Raw genomic sequence first — 22,592 nt, forward strand, 5'->3', positions numbered from 1 at the left:
TCTCTGGGGAGAGAGAGGAGGGGGTCCTGCCTCTAAAATGAGTCTCTCTGGGGAGAGAGAGGAGGGGGGTCCTGCCTCTAAAATGAGTCTCTCTGGGGAGAGAGAGGAGGGGGGGTCCTGCCTCTAAAATGAGTGTCTCTGGGGGACATGATACCAAAGCTAAGAGGTGAGCTGACTATTTTGTTTAAGAATGTATATTCTAAAACGTTTGTTAATCAGAAGGTATTTCTTATGGGTACATTCTATATAACTGTTCAAGATTTTAGATGTGTGTGTGAAAATGTGTTTTGTTGCTAAATGCTGTATATCCATTGTTTAACAGGAATGGAATGTTGGTATCCTGTATATCTGACTGGGATATGTGGTTGTCTCACCTAGATATCTTTAGATGAATGCACTTACAGATGCCATCTCTTAATTTGACCCAGTTTCTCACAGCAGGAAAACAGCAGCAAATGTGTTTGTTCGTGTGGATTGTAAATTAAGGGACATTTTTTTGTAGTGGTTGATCCATTTTTTTCATCAAATCAAGTCTGACATTTTGAAGTGGAAATTACAAACGTTAGAAGCCTTTATAAAGCCTTGTAGTGGTTTAATAATTTCTTTAAACAATAAAATTACATTTCCCAACATTTCTGAAAATGGATATATAGCATTTTGGAATGAAACACTTGTTTCCCCATCTGAGATCAGAGTAGATGAGAGATGTAATGTTTGTCTCTGTTGTGTTGAAGACCAATCAAGCAGGAGAGACCAGCCTCCCCTGTTCCCAGCTGTGTGTCCATGAAGAGTGACCGGTCTATGAAGCTACCTATAGTGTTTAGAGAGGGAGACTTTTCTACTGAACAAAGGTAAGAAGAACTCATGGGTCATGGCCAGTGAGTTAAACAACACTGTCTCTAGTCATTTCTCCTCTCCCATTTTCACATTTCTTTTGGTTGTTTTCATAATCCATAGGCTAATACTTTAGTCCATTTTCATAGTCCTAAAACAGTGTGTGTGTGTGTGTGTGTGTGTGTGTGTGTGTGTGTGTGTGTGTGTACTGTAATCTCATGTTTTGTCCACAGAAACCAACAGGAGAGATCAGAGTCAGAGATTCTCAGTGGTCAGTCTTCCCAGAGGCATCAAACAGACCTGGACTCTATATTCAGTGTATGTGGTCCTGTTATGTACATTTGTTTTTGTTTACTTCAAGTAAAGTTGATCTGTCAATTATTCATTAATGTGTTAATGAGAAAGCATTTCCTCTCTTGCTAAACTTATTTACTTGATTTATTTCAGTTGCTTGAAGAGAAAATGACGACATTTGTGAAGAACGAGCTGAAGATGTTCAAGAGGATTCTTAGTCCAGAACTCCCAGAAGGCTATGAGAGTCAGAAGCAGGATAAGGAAGTGGTGGATGCTGAAGATGAGAAGCAGGAGAGCAGTGCCAGAGAGGGGGCTCTGAAGATCACACTGCACGTCCTGAGGAAAATGAACCAGAAGGAGCTTGCTGACACACTGGAGAAATGTAAGATCTGTCTGCCTCATGATGAATGCTGTTTTATAACATTTAAAAGCTGTGGCTAAAGTACAGCTAAAGTAGCTGTGTAACTCAATGATATTGTAGCAGCCTTAACACAACACCTAGTGACCTCATCAAGTAGCAGCAGGGATGTGTTGTGTTGATTAATTTAGAGAGAGAGAGAGAGACAACATTAATAATACCATCAATAATACCAATAATAATATAATCAGTCACACCAGTCTGTAATGGATTATGAAAACATTTACACATTTATATAGACAGTTAAGAGAATAAATGATTATGATTTAAAATGTTATAACAGTCCTACAATACTGTAGGCATTAAAACAGACGTAATATTAATATCCTCTGTGCTATTTCTTCATTCAGATGAGCTTGCTGTGATTTGCCAACGTGAACTCAAATCTAATCTAGAGAAGAAGGTTCAATGTGTATTTGAGGGGATCGCTAAACAAGGAAACCCAACACTTCTCAATCAGATCTACACAGAGCTCTACATCACAGAGGGTGGAACAGGAGAGGTCAATAATGAACATGAGCTGAGACAGATTGAGACAACAACCAGGAAACAAGCAAGACAAGAGACTGCAGTCAAATGTAACGACATCTTCAAACCCTTAACTGGACAAGACAAACTCATCAGAACTGTGCTGACAAAGGGAGTCGCTGGCATTGGAAAAACAGTCTCTGTGCAGAAGTTCATTCTGGACTGGGCTGAAGGAAAAGCAAATCAGGATGTCCAATTTGTATTTTCATTCCCTTTCCGGGAGCTGAATTTGATGAAAGGGGAAAAACACACTTTGATTGAACTTCTCTATCACTTCTCAATGGAAACCAAACAATCAGGAATCTCCAACTACCACAAGTACAAAGTTCTGTTCATCTTTGATGGTCTGGATGAGTGCCGACTGCCCCTAGACTTCCAGAAGAACAAGATCTGTTGGGACGTCACAGAGTCAACCTCAGTGGATGTTCTGCTGACAAATCTCATCAAGGGAAATCTGCTTCCCTCTGCTCTCCTCTGGATAACTACCCGACCTGCAGCAGCCAATAAGATCCCTTCAGGGTGTGTTGACCAGGTGACAGAGGTACGAGGGTTCAATGACCCACAGAAGGAGGACTACTTCAGGAAGAGATTCAGTGATGAGGACCTGGCCAGCAGAATCATCTCACACATAAAGACATCAAGGAGCCTCCACATCATGTGCCACATTCCAGTCTTCTGTTGGATTTCTGCAACAGTCCTCGAACACATGCTGAAACATAAGAGAGCAGAGATGCCCAAGACTCTGACTGAGATGTACACACACCTTGTGGTGTTTCATACCAAACAGAAGGATGAAAAGTATCTTGGGAAAGAAGAGACAGGTCCCCACTGGAATAAAGAGAGCATTCTGTCACTGGGAAAACTGGCTTTTCAACAGCTTGTGAATGGCAATCTGATTTTCTATGAAGAAGACCTGAAAGAGGCTGGCATTGATGTCAATGAAGCCTCAGTGTACTCAGGATTGTGCACACAGATCTTTAAAGAGGAATGTGGGCTGTACCAGGACAAGGTGTACTGCTTCGTTCATCTGAGCATTCAGGAGTTTCTGGCTGCTGTATATGTGTTCCTCTCATTCATCAACAACAATGAGAATCTAATGGACAAACAGCAAACAAAGTCCAGTATCTTTTCTCTGCTGTACAGAGACAAGTCTGAAGTTACTGTCTACAAGAGTGCTGTGGATAAAGCCTTACAAAGTGAGACAGGAAACCTGGACCTTTTCCTCCGATTCCTTCTGGGACTCTCACTGGAGTCCAATCAGAAGCACTTACGAGGTCTACTGACAAAGACAAGAAGCAGCTCACAGAGCCATGAAGACACAGTGAACTACATCAAGGAGAAGATCAGGGAGAATCCCTCTCCAGAGAGGAGCATCAATCTGTTCCACTGTCTGAATGAACTGAATGACCATTCTCTAGTGGAGGAGATCCAATTCTACCTGAGATCAGGAAGTCTCTCAGAAGAAGAACTGTCACCTGCACAGTGGTCAGCTCTGGTCTTTGTGTTGCTGACTTCAGAAAAGGAGCTGGATGTGTTTGACCTGAAGAAATTCTCCAGATCAGAGAAAGGTCTTCTGAGGCTGCTGCCAGTGGTCAAAGCCTCCAGAGCTGCTCTGTGAGTACATAAAATGACATATAAGAACTAATCATCAGGCAGAAATATTCAGTTTAGGAAAAATGTGTATTATAATATGTATATAATATTATATTGAAAAACATATAGAAAAAATGCATTGATTTTGACAATAGTATAACAATATAACCATACAATTCAAGGAGATGGGAGATGAATCTATATGTTGTTTGGGAATATGAAGCAAATGCATCTTCCATTGTCCTTCTACACTACTGGTGTTAAATTAACAGTGTGTTTGTGAAGTCATGATGATCTCGTTGCAGGCTGTCAGGCTGTGGAGTCACAGAGAAAGGCTGTGCTTCTCTGGTCTCAGCTCTGAAGTCAAACCCCTCACACCTGAGAGAGCTGGACCTGAGTAACAATGACCTGAAGGATTCAGGAGTGGAGCTGCTCTCTGCTGTACTGGAGGATCCACACTGCAGACTGGAGACTCTGAGGTCAGTATTCCTGTAGTTGGTCAACAAGTGATAACTGTTCACCAGATCCACATGTGTTTACCAGACACACATAGTCCACACCATATGTGTTTGGACAGTGAAGCTTACAGTTTTACATTTGGTGCTATGCTCCAGCATGTTGGATTTGAGATCAAATGTTTCATATTAGTTGACAGTACAGAATGTCACCTTTTATTTGAGACTATTCGTATCTGTTTTACCGTTTACAAATGAAAGCATTTTATGTATCTAGTTCTCCCATTTTATGTATGTACAGTGGCTTGCAAAATAATTCACCCCCATGGCATTTTTCCTTTTTGTTTGCCTTACAACCTGGAATTAAAATAGATTTTTGGGGGTTTGTATCATTTCATTTACAAAACATGCCTACCACTTTGAAGATACAAAATATTTTAATTGTGAAACAAACAAGAAATAAGAAAAAAAAGAGAACTTGACCGTGCTTAACTATTCACTCCCCCAAAGTCAATACTTTGTAGAGCCACCTTTTGCAGCTATTACAGCTGCTACTCTCTTGGGGAATGTCTCCATAAGCTTGGCACATCTAGCCACTGGGATTTTCGCCCATTTTTCAAGGCAAAACTGCTCCAGCTCCTTCAAGTTGGATGGGTTCCGCTGGTGTACAGCAATCTGTAAGTCATACCACAGATTCTCAATTGGATTGAGGTCTGGGCTTTGACTAGGCCATTACAAAACAGTTACATGTGTCCCCTTAAACCACTCGAGTGTTGCTTTAGCAGTCTTACATCTCTGGAAGACTGAAACAGCTTTCCCTCAAGCATTTCCCTGTATCTAGCACCATCCATCATTCCTTCAATTCTGACCAGTTTCCCAGTCCCTGCCGATGAAAAACAAACCCACAGCATGATGCTGCCACCACCATGCTTCACTGTGGGGATGCGGTTCTCGGGGTGATGCGAGGTGTTGGGTTTGCACCAGACATAGCGTTTTCCTTGATGGCCAAAAAGCTCAATTTTAGTCTCATCTAACCAGAGTACCTTCTTCCATATGTTTGGGGAGTCTGCCACATGCCTTTTGGTGAACACCAAATGTGTTTGCTTATTTTTTTCTTCAAGCAATGGCTTTTTTCTGGCCACTCTTCCGTAAAGCCCAGCTCTGTGGAGTGTACGGCTTAAAGTGGTCCTATGGATAGATACTCCAATCTCCGCTGTGGAGCTTTGCAGCTCCTTCAGGGTTATCTTTGGCCTCTTTGTTGCCTCTGATTAATGCCCTCCTTGCCTGGTCTGTGAGTTTTGGTGGGCGGCCCTCTCTTGGCAGGTTTGTTTTGGTGCCATATTCTTTCCATTTTTTAATAACGGATTTAATGGTGCTCCGTGGGATGTTAAGAGTTTCATATATTTTTTATAGCCCAACCCTGATCTGTACTTCTCCACAACTCTGTCCCTGACCTGTTTGGAGAGCTCCTTGGTCTTCATGGTGCCGCTTGCTTGATGGTGCCCCTTGCTTAGTGGTGTTGTAGACTCTGGGGCCTTTCAGAACAGGTGTATATATACTGAGATCATATGACAGATCATGTGACACTTAGATTGCACACATGTGGAGTTTATTTAACTAATGATGTGACTTCTGAAGGTAATTGGTTGCACCAGATATTATTTATGGGCTTCATAGCAAAGGGGGTGAATACATATGCACGCACCACTTTTCTGTTTTTAACTTTATTTTTTAAACAAGTCATTTTTTTTTATTTCTCTTGAACAATTTGGACTATTTTGTGTTTGTCCATTACATGAAATCCAAATAAAATCAATTTAAATTACAGGTTGTAACAAAATGGGAAAAACGCCAAGGGGGATGAATACTTTTGCAAGGCACTGTAGTTCTACCATTTGAAGAAGTCTTAATTATTTGGACAAATTCACTTATATTGTATTAACCTCTTACATCTAGACGTTCCGCTAGCCGAACACCTGCTCCAATATCCAATGATAGGCGTGGCGCGAATTACAAATTCCTCAAAAATACAAAAACTTCAATTTTTCTAACATATGACTATTTCACAGCATTTTAAAGATAAGACTCTCGTTAATCTGACAAACGTTCACAAAAAGCATAACAATTATTTTAAGAATTATAGATACAGAACTCCTCTATGCACTCGATATGTCCGATTTTAAAATAGCTTTTTGGTGAAAGCTCATTTTGCAATATTTTAACCTCTCTAGGCTAGGCGGGACGAATTCGTCCCACCTACGTAACAGCCACTGCTATCCTGTGGCGCGATTTTCAAAACCTTAAAAATCCTATTACTTCAATTTCTCAAACATTTGACTATTTTACAGCCATTTAAAGACAAGACTCTCGTTAATCTAACCACACTGTCCGATTTCAAAAAGGCTTTACAACGAAAGCAAAACATTAGATTATGTCAGCAGAGTACCAAGCCAGAAATAATCAGACACCCATTTTTCAAGCCAGCATATAATGTCACCAAAACCCAGAAGACAGCTAAATGCAGCACTCACCTTTGATGATCTTCATCAGATGACAACCCTAGGACATTATGTTATACAATACATGCATGTTTTGTTCAATCAAGTTCATATTTATATCAAAAACCAGCTTTTTACATTAGCATGTGACGTTCAGAACTAGCATACCCCCCGCAAACTTCCGGGGAATTCGCTAACATTTTACTAAATTACTCACGATAAACGTTCACAAAAAGCCTAACAATTATTTTAAGAATTATAGATACAGAACTCCTCTATGCACTCGATATGTCCGATTTTAAAATAGCTTTTTGGTGAAAGCATATTTTGCAATATTCTAAGTACATAGCCCAGCCATCACGGGCTAGCTATTAAGACACCCGGCAAGTTTAGCACTCACCAATATCAGGTTTACTATTATAAAAGTTTGATTACCTTTTGTTGTCTTCGTCAGAATGCACTCCCAGGACTGCTACTTCAATAACAAATGTTGGTTTGGTCCAAAATAATCCATCGTTATATCCGAATAGCGGCGTTTTGTTCGTGCGTCCCAGACACTATCTCAAATGGTAAATCAGGATCGCGCGCATGGCGCGATTCGTGACAAAAAAATTCTAAATATTCCATTACCGTACTTTGAAGCATGTCAACCGCTGTTTAAAATCAATTTTTATGCCATTTTTCTCGTAAAAAAGCGATAATATTCCGACCGGGAATCTCCTTTTAGCTAAACAGAGGAAAGTAAACAAAGCTTTCGGTCGACGCGGGCACGAGCCTGAGTCTCACAGTACTGTAACCAGCCACTACCCAAAACGCTACTTTCAGCCAGAGCCTGCAAAGCCACGATTCAGCTTTTTACCGCCTTCTGAGACCCTATGGCAGCCGTAGGAAGTGTCACGGGACAGCTAAGATCCTCACTCTTCAATAAACAGAGACAAGAAGAACGACACCTTGTCAGACAGGCCACTTCCTGCCTGAAACCTTGTCAGGTTTTTGCCTGCCAAATGAGTTGTGTTATACTCACAGACACCATTCAAACAGTTTTAGAAACTTTAGGGTGTTTTCTATCCATATGTAATAAGTATATGCATATTCTAGTTACTGGGTAGGAGTGGTAACCAGATTAAATCGGGTACGTTTTTTATCCAGCCGTGAAAATACTGCCCCCTAGCCATAACAGGTTAATTTACTGTATTCTGATCCTAGATCTGTGCCTAATGACCTCTACAATGGCAGAACTGTACAGTACATTGCTACTACTTTATTCTAAAACCTATACAACTATTGAAACAACTTTAACCCAACACCTAGAAACCTCGTCAAGCTGTTCGGATCTCTTGATGTAACAGCTAATGTGTTAGGTTAACAGTTGCTTTACCCAGGTTTAAGTCCAGGTCAGGGCAACCCCCCCCCACTACATTTTGTTGGCCAGTAATAAACTAACCAAGAGTTTTAAGATGCAGCCATGAGTGACAATCCCTGTTGGAGAATCTGGATTTCCTGTTTATTCTGATTCTGGAAATCTTCCCACTGGGATTTCTAAAAAACCTGTTGATAAATAATGTTTTTGGACAGAGGCACTGCAAGTGTTGACAACAAATCTTACATTATCTCATTATATACATAGAGGTGACCTTGGTAACACTTGATAATAACTATCAACGTAAAAACCTTTTAACGATTTATAAACTCTTAACAACTATATTGTAAACATTTCTAAACATTTAGAAGAATGTATAAGCATTACCAGCCTACCATTCCATAAGAATTTACAACATTTATAGTCATTTATTATAATACATTTAAGCCTACTAGAAAGTGTGTGCCCTCAGGCCTGGAGGGAAGAAAAAGTCATTCCGCTACTTAAGAATAGCAAATCCCCCTTTTCAGGCTCAAAAGGCCGACCAATCAGCCTGTTACCAACCCTTTCAGAACTTTTGGAAAAAAATTGTGTTTGACCAGGTACAATTCTATTTTACAGTAAACTAATTGACAACAGACTTTCAGTACGCTTACAGGGAAGAACATTCAATAAGCACAGCACTTACACAAATTACTGATTGGCTGAGAGAAATTGATGATAGAAAGATTGTAGGGGCTGTTTTGTTAGACTTCAGTATGGCTTTTGACATTATCGATCATAGTCTGCTGTTGGAAAAACATAAGTGTTACGGCTTTACACCGCCTTCTATATCGTGGATAAAGAGTTACCTGTCTAACAGAACACAAAGGGTGTTCTTTTATTGAAGCCTCTAGAACACAATCCAGGTAGAATCAGGAATTCTAGGCCTCTTACTTTTTAAAATGTTTACTAATGACATCAAATCAAATGTTATTTGTCACACATTACAACAGGTAGACCTTACAGTGAAATTCTTACTTACAAGACCTAACCAACAATGCTGTTTAAACATTTTTTATAAAAAAATACCTACAAAAAAGTATGAATAAGAATAAGAGATAAAAGTAAAGAGCAGCAGTAAAAATAACAATTGCTAGACTATATACAGGGGGTACCGGTACAGAGTCAATGTGCGGGGGCACCGGCTAAACCAGCTTCACCTCGAATGCTTTTCCAAAAGTCTTGAAGGAGTTCCCACATATGCTGAGCACTTGTTGGCTGCTTTTCCTTCACTATGCGGTCCAACTCATCCCAAACCATGTAAATTGGGTTGAGGTCGGGTGATTGTGGAGGCCAGGTCATCGGATGCAGCACTCTGTCACTTTCCTTCTTGGTCAAATAGCCTTTACACAGCCTGGAGGTGTGTTGGGTCATTGTCCTGTTGAAAAACAAATGATAGTTCCACTAAGTGCAAACCAGATTGGATGGCGTATCACTGCAGAATGCTCCGCAGCAAAGGTATTTCTGGGTTTTCCTTTCCTGTGGCGGTCCTCGCGAGAGCCAGTTTCATCATAGCGCTTGATATTTATTGCAACTGCACTTGATGAAACTTTTCAAAGTTCTTGAAATGTTCCACATTGACTGACCTTCATGGCTTAGACGTTCCGCTAGCCGTTACGGATGTTTCAACAACATCCGGTGAAATTGCAGAGCGCGAAATTCAAATCAAATTATTAGAAATATTTAACTTTCATAGAATCACAAGTGCAATACACCAAATTAAAGCTTAACTTCTTAATCCAGCCACCGTGTCAGATTTCAAAAGGCTTTACGGCGAAAGCAAACCATGCTTTATGCCATTTATCTGAGGACAGCACCCCATCATACAAACACATGAAAATCATATTTCAACCAAGCAGGTGCGACACGAAAGTCAGAAATAACGATATAATTCATGCCATACCTTTGAAGACCTTCTGTTGGCACTCCAATATGTCCCAGAAACATCACAAATGGTCCTTTTGTTCAGTAAACTCCTTTTTTATATCCCCAAAATGTCCATGTAGCGGTCTTCGTCGTCCTCAGATGAAGGGGAAGAGAAATCAGACCAAAATGCAGCGTGGTAAGTGTTCGTCATTTTTAATGATAAAACTGAACACTAACTCCGACAAGCAAAACAAAAAACAAAAGAACAACCGAACAGTTCCGTCAGGTGCAAAAATACTAAACAGAAAATATCTACCCACAAAATCCAAAGGAAAAACAGGCTGCCTAAGTATGACTCCCAATCAGCAACAACGATATACAGCTGTTCCTGATTGAGAGTCATACCTGGCCAAAACAAAGAAATCCCAAACATAGAAACACGGACATAGAATGCCCACCCAAATCACATCCTGACCAAACCTAAATAGAGACATAAAAAGGCTCTCTCAGGTCAGGGCGTGACAGTCCATTTATTTTACGAGTTTGATTCAGAAATTCACCGGTTCCTACTCGCCCAACATGACTACAAATGATCTAATAAGTTACCTGTAAACTTGGTCCAAACATTTCAAACAACTTTCCTAATCCATCCTTAGTTATCCTAAAACCTAAATAATCTATAAAATTTAAGACGGAATATACTGTGTTCAGTAGCGGATGAAATCAATGTGGAGCGCGTGACCTGGAGCGCACACCAAGCAAAAGAGTACACTTGGCTTGACACTCATTCTTAACAGCCGTACTTCATTTCTCAAAGGAAAAACATCAACCAATTTCTAAAGACTGTTGACATCTAGTGGAAGCCATAAGAACTGCAACCAGGTGCCTCATACATCTAGATTCCCATAGAAAACAATAGAAAACACAGCCACCTCAACAACAAAAACATTCCTGGATGGTTTGCCCTCGGGGTTTCGCTTGCCAAATAAGTTTTATCCAAATCTTCCAATTATATGCATATCCTAACTTCTGGGCCTAAGTAGCAGGCAGTTTATTTTGGGCACACTTCTCATCCAGACGTGAAAATACTGCCCCCAATCCCAAAGAGGTTTCAAAGTAATGATGGACTGTCATTTCTCTTTGCTTATTTGAACTGTTCTTGCCATACTGTGGACTTGGTCTTTTACCAAATAGGACTATCTTCTGTATACTACCCCTACCTTGTCACAACACAAGTGATTGGCTCAAACACATTAAGAAGGAAATAAATTCCTCAAATGAACTTTTAACAAAACAAGCCTGTTAACTGAAATGCATTCCAGGTGACTATCTCATGAAGCTGTTTGAGAGAATGCCAAGAGTGTGCAAAGCTGTCATCAACGCAAAAGTTCTAAAACTTGTTTTACACTTTTTGGTTACTACATGATTCCATATGTGTTATTTCATAGTAGAAAATAGTAAACCCTTGAATGAGTAGGCGTGTCCAAACTTTTGACTTGTACTGTATGCTCTTTCTGTCACCAATGTCCCTTACAGCCTGTTTGAGTTCAGTGAGTACCATTCATTTTCACTGCCGGCTTATCCATTTGTCCACAGGAAGCTTATCTTTAACCCAAACGACAGATGGAAGCCTCTAATATGATATGTCTCAATTCCTCTTTTCCTCATGTGACCTTGTATTCAAACACACTAATTCAAAATACTAAGACACCACATTATTAAAGTGCTATCTGAAAGCCACTAATAACATATTACATTAACAAATCTCTAGTAACCCATTATACTCAACATACATTGTTACTTCATCACATCTCTTGTAACCCATTATAATATTCATATAGTATATTCGGTAATAGTTATTTTATATCTTCACATCACGCAGAATCCCTATACAACGTTAAAAACTCAGCTCACAGAATTGGTTGGGGTATTCATTCATACTCGCACCTTTTTCAAACCGGTGGACGGAACTGGTTGGGGTTTTCATTCAGATAGGCACCTCTTTCACACCGGGGCTAGTCCCCTGACAGCTCTCATTCACTCAGTACAAATAATATCTCTTATTATCCAAATTTCAATCTCTTTTTATCCAAATTTCAACCTTTGTTGAACTTCAGCTTACCAATTATTTTCCAAATATCAATATGTTATTATCCACCTTTCAATCTCTCAATTTCCAAATTTCAAACATATTAACCTGTCATTTCAACACTCACACAACTGTCAAATCAACATTCACTTAGTACTATTCCCCAACACACTCAGTAATCCTCCCTGGTTAATCCTTATGCATCTTCAACTATTATCTTGTCGTTACCTTCTTCTGCAGTTCCTCGATAGTCTCTATAGTCTCTATAGTATCTATAGTCTCAATAGTCAATATAGACATAAATGCTTAAGTCTCTGTGGTTGCCATAGTAGCTATAGTCCCTATTTAAAAATAAAAAAAATGCACCTTTATTTAACCAGGTAGGCAAGTTGAGAACAAGTTCTCATTTACAATTGCGACCTGGCCAAGATAAAGCAAAGCAGTTCGACACATACAACAACACAGAGTTACACATGGAGTAAAAAAACATACAGTCAATAATACAGTAGAAAAATAAGTCTATATACAATGTGAGCAAATGAGGTGAGATAAGGGAGGTAAAGGCAAAAAAGGCCATGGAGGGAAAGTAAATACAATATAGCAAGTAAAACACTGGAATGGTAGATATGCAGTGGAAGAAAGTGCAGAGTAGAAATAGAAATAATGGGGTGCAAAGGAGCAAAATAAATAAATAAATAAATACAGTAGGGGAAGAGGTAGTTCTATGGGCTAAATTATAGATGGGCTATGTACAGGTGCAGTGATCTGTGAGCTGCTTTGACAGCTGGTGCTTAACCTGTTGGGGTAGGGGGCAGTATTTTCACGGCCGGATAAAAAACCAACCCGATTTAAACTGGTTACTACTTTTTTCCAGAAATGAGAATATGCATATAATTAGTATATTTGGATAGAAAACACTCTAAAGTTTCTAAAACTGTTTGAATGGTGTCTGTGAGTATAACAGAACTCATATGGCAGGCCAAAAACCTGAAGATTTCAAGCAGGAAGTGGCCTGTCTGATTATTTGTGGTCCAACTGTTGCATCTCTATCAAAAATACAGTATCTTTGGGGTTACGTGACACATTCTAAGGCTTCCATTGGCTCTCGGAAGGCGCCAGAAAGTGGATTGGGGCATCTGCTGTCTCTGGGCAAGGTTCAGGAGCTCTGTTTGTGAGTGGTCAGCCTAGTGGCTCAGAGCCTGGAGATGCGCGGTCACAAGAGACCACCATGTTTTTCTTTCTCTATTTGAATGAATACAAAGTTGTCCGGTTGGAATATTATCGCTTTTTTACGAGAAAAATCACATAAAAATTGATTTTAAACAGCGTTTGACATGCTTCTAAGTACGGTAAAGGAACATTTTCAATTTTTTTGTCACGAAATGCACCCCGCGTCACCGTTTGGATAGTTACCTGAACGCACAAACAAAACTGAGCTATTTGAATATAACTATGGATTATTTGGAACCAAAACAATATTTGTTGTTGAAGTAGAAGTCCTGGGAGTGCATTCTAACGAAGAACAGCAAAGGTAATCAAATTTTTTTTATAGTAATTCTGAGTTTACTGAGCCTCGACGTTGGTGAGTGTCTGAATAGCTAGCCATGATGGCCGAGCTATGTACTCAGAATATTGCAAAATGTGCTTTTGCCGAAAAGCTATTTTAAAATCTGACATCGCGATTGCATAAAGGAGTTTTGTATCTATAATTCTTAAAATAATTGTTATGTATTTTGTGAACGTTTATGCTGAGTAATTTAGTAAAATCACCGGAAGTTTTCAGTGTGTATGCTAGTTCTGAACATCACATGCTTATGTAAAAAGCTGGTTTTTGATATAAATATGAACTTGATTGAACAAAACATGCATGTATTGTATAACATAATGTCCTAGGTGTGTCATCTGAAGAAGATTATCAAAGGTTAGTGCTGCATTTACCTGTGGTTTGGTTTTTTGTGACATATATGCTTGCTTTGAAAATGGCTGTGTGATTATTTCTGGCTGGGTACTCTCCTGACATAATCTAATGTGTTGCTTTCGCTGTAAAGCCTTTTTGAAATTGGATAATGTGGTTGGATTAACGAGAGTCTTATCTTTCAAATGGTGTAAAATAGGCATATGTTTGAGAAATTGAAGTTATAGCATATTTAAGGTTTTGTATTTCGCGCCACGGTATACCACTGGCTGTTGAATAGAGTGGCACGTCCCACGTTTCCCATAAAAGTTAAAGCTAGTGAGGGAGATAAGTGTTTCCAGTTTCAGAGATTTTTGTAGTTCGTTCCAGTCATTGGCAGCAGAGAATTGGAAGGAGAGACAGCCAAAGGAGGAATTGGCTTTCGGGGTGACCAGAGAGATATACCTGCTGGAGCGCGTGCTACAGGTGGGTGCTGCTATGGTGACCAGTGAGCGGAGATAAGAGGGGACTTTACCTAGCAGGGTCTTGTAGATGACCTGGAGCCAGTGGGTTTGGCAACGAGTATGAAGCGAGGGCCAGCCGACTAGAGCATACAGGTCGCAATGGTGGGTGGCATAAGGTGATTTGGTAACAAAACGGATGGCACTGGGATAGACTGCATCCAGTGTGCTGAGTAGAGTATTGGAAGCTATTTTGTAGATGACATCACCGAAGTCGAGGATCGGCAGGATAGTCAGTTTTACTAGAGTAAGTTTGGCAGCGTGAGTGAAGGAGGCTTTGTTGCGAAATAGAAAGCCGATTCTAGATTTGATTTTGGATTGGAGATGTTTAATATGAGTCTGGAAGGAGAGTTTACAGTCTAACCAGACACCTAGGTATTTGTAGTTGTCCACATATTCTAGGTCAGAACCGTCCAGGGTGGTGATGCTAGTCGGGCGGGCGGGTGCGGGCAGCAAAAGGTTGAAAAGCATGCATTTGATTTTACTAGCATTTAAGAGCAGTTGGAGGCCACAGAAGGAGTGTTGTACGGCATTGAAGCTCGTTTGGAGGTTAGTTAGCACAGTGTCCAAGGAAGGGCCAGAAGTATACAGAATGGTGTCGTCTGCGTAGAGGTGGATCAAGGAATCTCCCGCAGCAAGAGCGACATCATTGATATATACAGAGAAAAGAGTCGGCCCGAGAATTGAACCCTGTGGTACCCCCATAGAGACTGCCAGAGGTCCGGACAACATGCCCTCCAATTTGACACACTGAACTCTGTCTGCAAAGTAGTTGGTGAACCAGGCGAGGCAGTCGTTAGAAAAACCAAGGCTATTCAGTCTGCCGATAAGAATACGGTGATTGACAGAGTCGAAAGCCTTGGCCAGGTCGATGAAGACGGCTGCACAGTACTGTCTTTTATAGATGGCAGTTATGATATCATTTAGTATCTTGAGCGTGGCTGAGGTGGACCCGTGACCGGCTCGGAAACCAGATTGCACAGCGGAGAAGATACGTTGGGATTCGAAATGGTCAGTGATCTGTTTATTAACTTTGCTTTCAAAGACTTTGGATAGGCAGGGCAGGATGGAAATAGGTCTGTAACAGTTTGGGTATAGGGTGTCACCCCTTTTAAAGAGGGGGATGACCGTGGCAGCTTTCCAATCTTTAGGGATCTCGGATGATACAAAAGAGAGGTTGAACAGACTGGTAATAGGGGTTGCAACAATGGCAGCGGATAGTTTTAGAAAGAGAGGGTCCAGATTGTCTAGCCCAGCTAATTTGTACGGGTCCAGGTTTTGCAGCTCTTTCAGAACATCTGCTATCTGGATTTGGGTGAAGGAGAAGCTGGGGAGGCTTGGGTGAGTAGCTGCGGGGGGGCGGAGCTGTTGGCCAGGGTTGGGGTAGCCAGGAGAAAGGCATGGCCAGTCGTTGAGAAATGCTTGTTGAAATTTTCGATTATCATGGATTTATCGGTGGTGACCGTGTTACCTAGCCTCAGTGCAGTGGGCAGCTGGGAGGAGGTGCTCTTGTTCTCCATGGACTTTACAGTGTCCCAAAACTTTTTGGAGTTAGAGCTTCAGGATGCAAATTTCTGCTTAAATCTGGCAAGTTGATTGCGTTCAAGAGATGTAAATCTATAATTCTTTATATGACAATATAATATCTTACCAATGTTTTCTAATTTTAATTATTTAATTTTGTGGTGCTGACTTGACTGCCGGTTATTGGAGGGAAACGATTTCCTGAACATCAACGCCATAGTAAACCGCTGTTTTTGGATATAAATATCAACTTGATAGAACTAAAAATGCATGTATTGTCTAACATAATGTCCTAGGAGTGTCATCTGATGGAGATTGTCAAAGGTTAGTGCATCATTTTAGCTGGTTTTATGGTTTTGGTGACGCCTGTCTTTGAATTGACAAAACATTACACACAGCTATTGTCAATGTACTCTCCTAACATAATATAACTTTATGCTTTCGCCGTAAAACCTTTTTGAAATCGGACAACGTGGTTAGATTAAAGTAGTCATAAGTTTAGTAGTTGTACCATATTCCATGCCTGCAGTGATTACATCAAGCTTGTGATTCTACTAACTTGTTGAATTCATTTGCAGTTTGTTTTGATTGTATTTTAGTTAATGTTTTTCCTAATAGAAACTGATTGGTGAATAATATCCTGTCATTTTGGAGTCACTTTACTTGTATTGTCAGTAAGAATAAGAATGAATCGAGAATGATGAGGAATGAGAAAGTTACAGAGGCACAAGGATCATACCCCTCTGTTATTGGTAATGGTGAGAGGTTAGCATGTTTTGTTGTAGCCTCTGTTATTGGTAATGGTGAGAGGTTAGCATGTTTTGTTGTAGCCTCTGTTATTGGTAGTGGTGAGAGGTTAGCATGTTTTGTTGTAGCCTCTGTAATTGGTAATGGTGAGACGTTAGCTGTTTTGTTGTAGCCTCTGTTATTGGTAATGGTGAGAGGTTAGCCTGTTTTGTTGTAGTCTCTGTTATTGGTAATGGTGAGAGGTTAGCATGTTTTGTTGTAGCCTCTGTTATTGGTAGTGGTGAGAGGTTAGCATGTTTTGTTGTAGCCTCTGTTATTGGTAATGGTGAGAGGTTAGCATGTTTTGTTGTAGCCTCTGTTATTGGTAGTGGTGAGAGGTTAGCATGTTTTGTTGTAGCCTCTGTAATTGGTAATGGTGAGATGTTAGCTGTTTTGTTGTAGCCTCTGTTATTGGTAATGGTGAGAGGTTAGCATGTTTTGTTGTAGCCTCTGTTATTGGTAATGTGAGAGGTTAGCACGTTTTGTTGTAGCCTCTCTTATTGGTAATGGTGAGAGGTTAGTATGTTTTGTTGTAGCCTCTGTTATTGGTAATGGTGAGAGGTTAGCATGTTTTGTTGTATCCTCTGTTATTGGTAATGGGGAGAGGTTAGCATGTTTTGTTGTAGCCTCTGTTATTGGTAATGGTGAGAGGTTAGCATGTTTTGTTGTAGCCTCTGCTATTGGTAATGGTGAGAGGTTAGCATGTTTTGTTGTAGCCTCTGCTATTGGTAATGGTGAGAGGTTAGCATGTTTTGTTGTATCCTCTGTTATTGGTAATGGTGAGAGGTTAGCATGTTTTGTTGTAGCCTCTGTTATTGGTAATGGTGAGAGGTTAGCATGTTTTGTTGTAGCCTCTGTTATTGGTAATGGTGAGAGGTTAGCATGTTTTGTTGTAGCCTCTGTTATTGGTAATGGTGAGAGGTTAGCATGTTTTGTTGTGGCCTCTGTAACTTTCTCACTCATTCTGATTCATGATTCATTCATGATTTTTCTTAATCATGGCATCATCAGAATTTAATTTTTAATCGTCAATCACATACAGTTGAAGTCGGAAGTGTACATACACTTAGGTTGGAGTCATTAAAACGTGTTTTTGAACCTCTCCACAAATTTCTTGTTAACAAACTATATAGTTTTGGCAAGTCGGTTAGGACATCTACTTTGTGCATGACACAAGTAATTTTTGAAACAATTGATTACAGACAGATTATTTCACTTATAATTCACTGTATCACAATTCCAGTGGGTCAGAAGTTTACATACACTAAGTTGACTGTGCCTTTAAACAGCTTGGAAAATTCCAGAAAATTATGTCATGGCTTTAGAAGCATCTGATAGACTAATTGACATAATTTGGATGTATTTCAAGGCCTACCTTCAAACTCAGTGCCTCTTTGCTTGACATCATGGGAAAATGAAAAGGAATCAGCCAAAATCTCAGAGAAAAAAAATTGTAGACCTCCACAAGTCTGCTTCATCCTTGGGAGCAATTTCCAAACGCCTGAAGGTAACACGTTCAATCAATAGTACGCAAGTCTAAACACCATGGGACCACACAGCCATCATACCATCCCAACTGTGAAGCACGGCGGTGGCAGCATCATGTTGTGGGGGTGCTTTGATGCAGGAGGGACTGGCTCACTTCACAAAATAGATGGCATCATGAGGCAGGAAAATTGTGGATATATTGAAGCAACATCTTGAGACATCAGTCAGGAAGTTAAAGCTTGGTCACAAATGGGTCTTCCAAATGGACAATGACCCCAAGCATACTTCCAAAGTTGTGGCAAAATGGATTAAGGACAACAAAGTCAAGGTATTGGAGTGGCCATCACAAAACCTTGACCTCAATCCTATAGAAAATTTGTGGGCAGAACTGAAAAAGCGTGTGCGAGCAAGAGGCCTACAAACCTGACTCAGTTACACCAGCTCTTTCAGGAGGAATGGGCCAAAATTCACCCAACTTATTGTGGGAAGCTTGTAGAAGGCTACCCGAAACGTTTAACCCAAGTTAAACCATTTAAAGGCAATGCTACCAAATACTAATTGAGTGTATGTAAACTTCTGACCCACTGGGAATGTGATGAAAGAAATAAAAGCTTAAATTAATCATTCTCTCTACTATTATTCTAACATTTCACATTCTTAAAATAAAGTGGTGATCCTAACTGACTTAAGACAGGGGACTTTTACTAGGATTAAATGTCAGGAATTGTAAAAATGGAGTTTAAATGTATTTGGCTAAGGTGTATGTAAACTTCTGACTTCAACTGTATGTATTAAAATACCCTCAAATAAAAGGTGACATTATATACTGTCACCTCATATGAAACATTTGATCTGAAATCCAAAATGTTGGAGTACAGAGCCACATTTAAAATGTTATCTTCACTGTCAAAATAGATATGTGTGGACTGTATACTCAATACAATCTAAATCTGATACCTCACTGTCTGTCTTTTGACTGATATTGATTTTAAACTGGTCTGGGCAGTCTACTCAAATATTTGTACTATACATGTTTCTATCTGCAGGCAATACTTTGATCATTTGTCATTTTTAATGATGATACATTAATTTACGAATAGATATGGCAGGTTTCAGGACACTGATATCTGAAAAATGTTGAAAAATTATACTGCCACTATTTTCACCACCAAAGCATAGCAGTGTGATTTTAATTTGATTTGACTCTTTGCAGGCTGTCAGGCTGTCTAGTCACAGAGGAAGGCTGTGCTTCTCTGGTCTCAGCTCTGAGGTCAAACCCCTCACACCTGAGAGAGCTGGACCTGAGTAACAATGACCTGAAGGATTCAGGAGTGAAGCTGCTCTCTGCTGGACTGGGGAATCCCCACTGTAAACTGGAGACTCTGAGGTCAGTATTCCTGTAGTTGGTCAACAAGTGATAACTGTTCACCAGATCCACATGTGTTTACCAGACACACATAGTCCACACCATATGTGTTTGGACAGTGAAGCTTACAGTTTTAAATGTGGTGCTATGCTCCAGCCTTTTGGATTTGAGATGTTTCATATTAGGTGACAGTACAGAATGTCACCTTTTATTTGAGGGTATTTTCATACATATCTGTTTTACCATTTAGAAATTAAAGCACTTTCTGTACGTAGTTCTCCCATTTGAAGAAGTCTTAATTATTTGGACAAATTCACTTATATTGTATTAAAGTAGTCATAAGTTTAGTATTTAGTCCCATGTTCCATGCCTGCAGTGATTACATCAAGCTTGTGATTCTACAAACTTGTTGAATTCATTTTTCAGTTTGTTTTGGTTGTGTTTTGGATGATGTTTTTCCAAATAGAAACTGATTGGTGAATAATGTCCTGTCATTTTGGAGTCACTTTACTTGTATTGTCAGTAAGAATAGAAGATGTTTCTGAACACTTCTACATTCATGGGGATGCTACCATGATTATGAATAATCATGAATGAATCGTGAATAATGAGAAATTTACAGAGGCACAAAGATCAGACCCCCTCTGTTATTGGTGTTATTCTGTATACTTCTGGCCCTTCTTTGGACACGGTGTTAACTAACCTCTAGACGAGCTTCAATGCCATACAGCTCTCCTTCCGTGGCCACCAACTGCTCTTAAATACAAGTAAAACTAAATGCATGCTCTTCAACCGATCGCTGCCTGCACCTGCACGCCTGTCCAGCATCACTACTCTGGAAGGTTCTGACTTAGAATATGTGGACAACTACAAATACCTAGGTGTCTGGTTAGACTGTAAACTCTCCTTCCAGACTCACTATAAGCATCTCCAATCCAAAAATAAATCTAGAATTGGCTTCCTATTTCGCAACATAGCATCCTTCACTCATGCTGCCAAACATACCCTTATAAAACTGACCATCCTACCGATCCTCGACTTCTGCGATGTCATTTACAAAATAGCCTCCAATACCCTACTCAATAAATTGGATGCAGTCTATCACAGTGCCATTCGTTTTGTCACCAAAGCCCCATATACTACCCACCACTGCGACCTGTACGCTCTCGTTGGTTGACCCTCGCTTCATACTCGTCGCCAAACCCACTGGCTCCAGGTCATCTACAAGACCCTGCTAGGTAAAGTCCCCCCTTATCTCAGCTCACTGGTCATCATAGCAGCACCCACCTGTAGCACGCGCTCCAGCAGGTATATCTCTCTGGTCACCCCCAAAGCCAACACCTCCTTTGGCCGCCACTTCTTCCAGTTCTCTGCTGCCAATGACTGGAACGAACTACAAAAATCTCTAAAACTGGAAACACTTATCTCCCTCACTAGCTTTAAGCACCAGCTGTCAGAGCAGCTCACAGATTACTGCACCTGTACATAGCCCATCTATAACTTAGCCCAAATACTTCTTCCCCTACTGTATTTATTTATTTATTTAGCTCCTTTGCACCCCATTATTTCTACTTTGCACTTTCTTCCACTGCATATCTACCATTCCAGTGTTTTACTTGCTATATTGTATTTACTTTGCCACCATGGCCTTTTTTTGCCTTTACCTCCCTTATTTCACTTAATTTGCTCACATTGTATATAGACTTATTTTTCTACTGTATTATTGACTGTATGTTTGTGTAATACCCTTGTTTGAACCAAGTATTGAGTTTATTTGTTATAATTAATTGGTATTATATTTAAGATGATTGAATTGCTCCTAAACTGTAATGTTGTTAATGCATTATGCTTTTTGAAGAAATATTTATTTAATGTATAAGTGAATAGTTTGTTTTACTTTGAAGTTTAAGTTTTGACCAATAAGGTCGCTTGTTAAGTTGTGGCCAATGGGAGTTGACCTGGTTAACGGGAGGGAAAAAGACGTTGATGAAAGGATGGACGTTTTACCTCAGGACGGTTGGTGAAGAAAAATTATAAAAGAAGACGACAGAACTACAACAAAACCCATAGCTACTAAGACATGAAGGGAAATACATGTTTTATTTAATAAAAGAGTTGTTATAATTTAGTTAAAACTTAGTAAAGACTGAATCTACCGTCTCGTTGTGGAGGTATTAGCCAGCATTGAGGTTAGCCTAGCATCGTGTCACACCGGGAGATAATTGCTTGGGAAGCTTAAAGAGTTCGTGTTGCCATGGGGATATCGGTTACGGCTAAGGAGTACTGTCTGCATGGGTAGCTGTGCTTGCCTTGGACTTGGTGAGGAAACCAGCATGGAACTGCCATACTTCGCTGAGGGAATATCCACCAAGTAGTGAGTAACCACAATGTGAGGTGCTTATAAATAAATACATTGGTAATGGTGAGAGGTTAGCATGTTTTGTTGTAGCCTCTGTTATTGGTAATGGTGAGAGGTTAGCATGTTTTGTTGTATCCTCTGTTATTGGTAATGGTGAGAGGTTAGCATGTTTTGTTGTATCCTCTGTTATTGGTAATGGTGAGAGGTTAGCATGTTTTGTTGTAGCCTCTGTTATTGGTAATGGTGAGAGGTTAGCGTGTTTTGTTGTAGCCTCTGTAACTTTCACACTCATTATTATTCATGATTCATTCATGATTTTTCTTAATCATGATATCATCAGGATTAATTTAGTAGTGTTTAGAAACATGTTACCAAATCACTTAGACAGAAAATTACTCCAGTCATCATCCACCATTTTATTGATGAGCAAAATATAACCCAAAACACAACCAAAACAAACTGCATTGTAACCAACGAGTTTGAGTCACAGGCTGTAACGGGTGTCGTAAGGATTGGACCAAGGCGCAGCATGTTTAGTGCTCATCATGAAACTTATTTGAATGAACAAAAAAATAAAGTGCAACAGCTAAACAGTTCTGTCAGGAACATTAACTAAACAGAAAATAACATCTACCCACAAAACCCAAAGGAAAACAGGCTGCCTAAGTATGGCTCCC

At 40.0% G+C, this 22,592-nt stretch overlaps 2 protein-coding genes across 2 annotated transcripts in view; one reads left to right on the forward strand and one right to left on the reverse strand.

Annotated features, from left to right (window-relative positions):
* The window catches only part of LOC123741878 (zinc finger protein 184-like), a gene marked incomplete at both ends in the record, with an annotated part of 464,177 nt that overhangs the window by 392,578 nt on the left and 49,007 nt on the right, over nucleotides 1-22,592 (reverse strand). The window lies entirely within an intron of this gene.
* LOC123741578 (NLR family CARD domain-containing protein 3-like) lies at nucleotides 148-3,978 on the forward strand. Its single transcript, XM_045714327.1, has 2 exons — nucleotides 148-166; nucleotides 1,942-3,978. The coding sequence occupies exons 1-2, from the start codon at nucleotides 148-150 to the stop codon at nucleotides 3,690-3,692; spliced, it is 1,770 nt and encodes a 589-aa protein (XP_045570283.1). The 3' UTR covers nucleotides 3,693-3,978.

Source organism: Salmo salar, chromosome ssa03, assembly GCF_905237065.1.
Source record: "Salmo salar chromosome ssa03, Ssal_v3.1, whole genome shotgun sequence".
Lineage (NCBI taxonomy): Eukaryota > Metazoa > Chordata > Actinopteri > Salmoniformes > Salmonidae > Salmo > Salmo salar.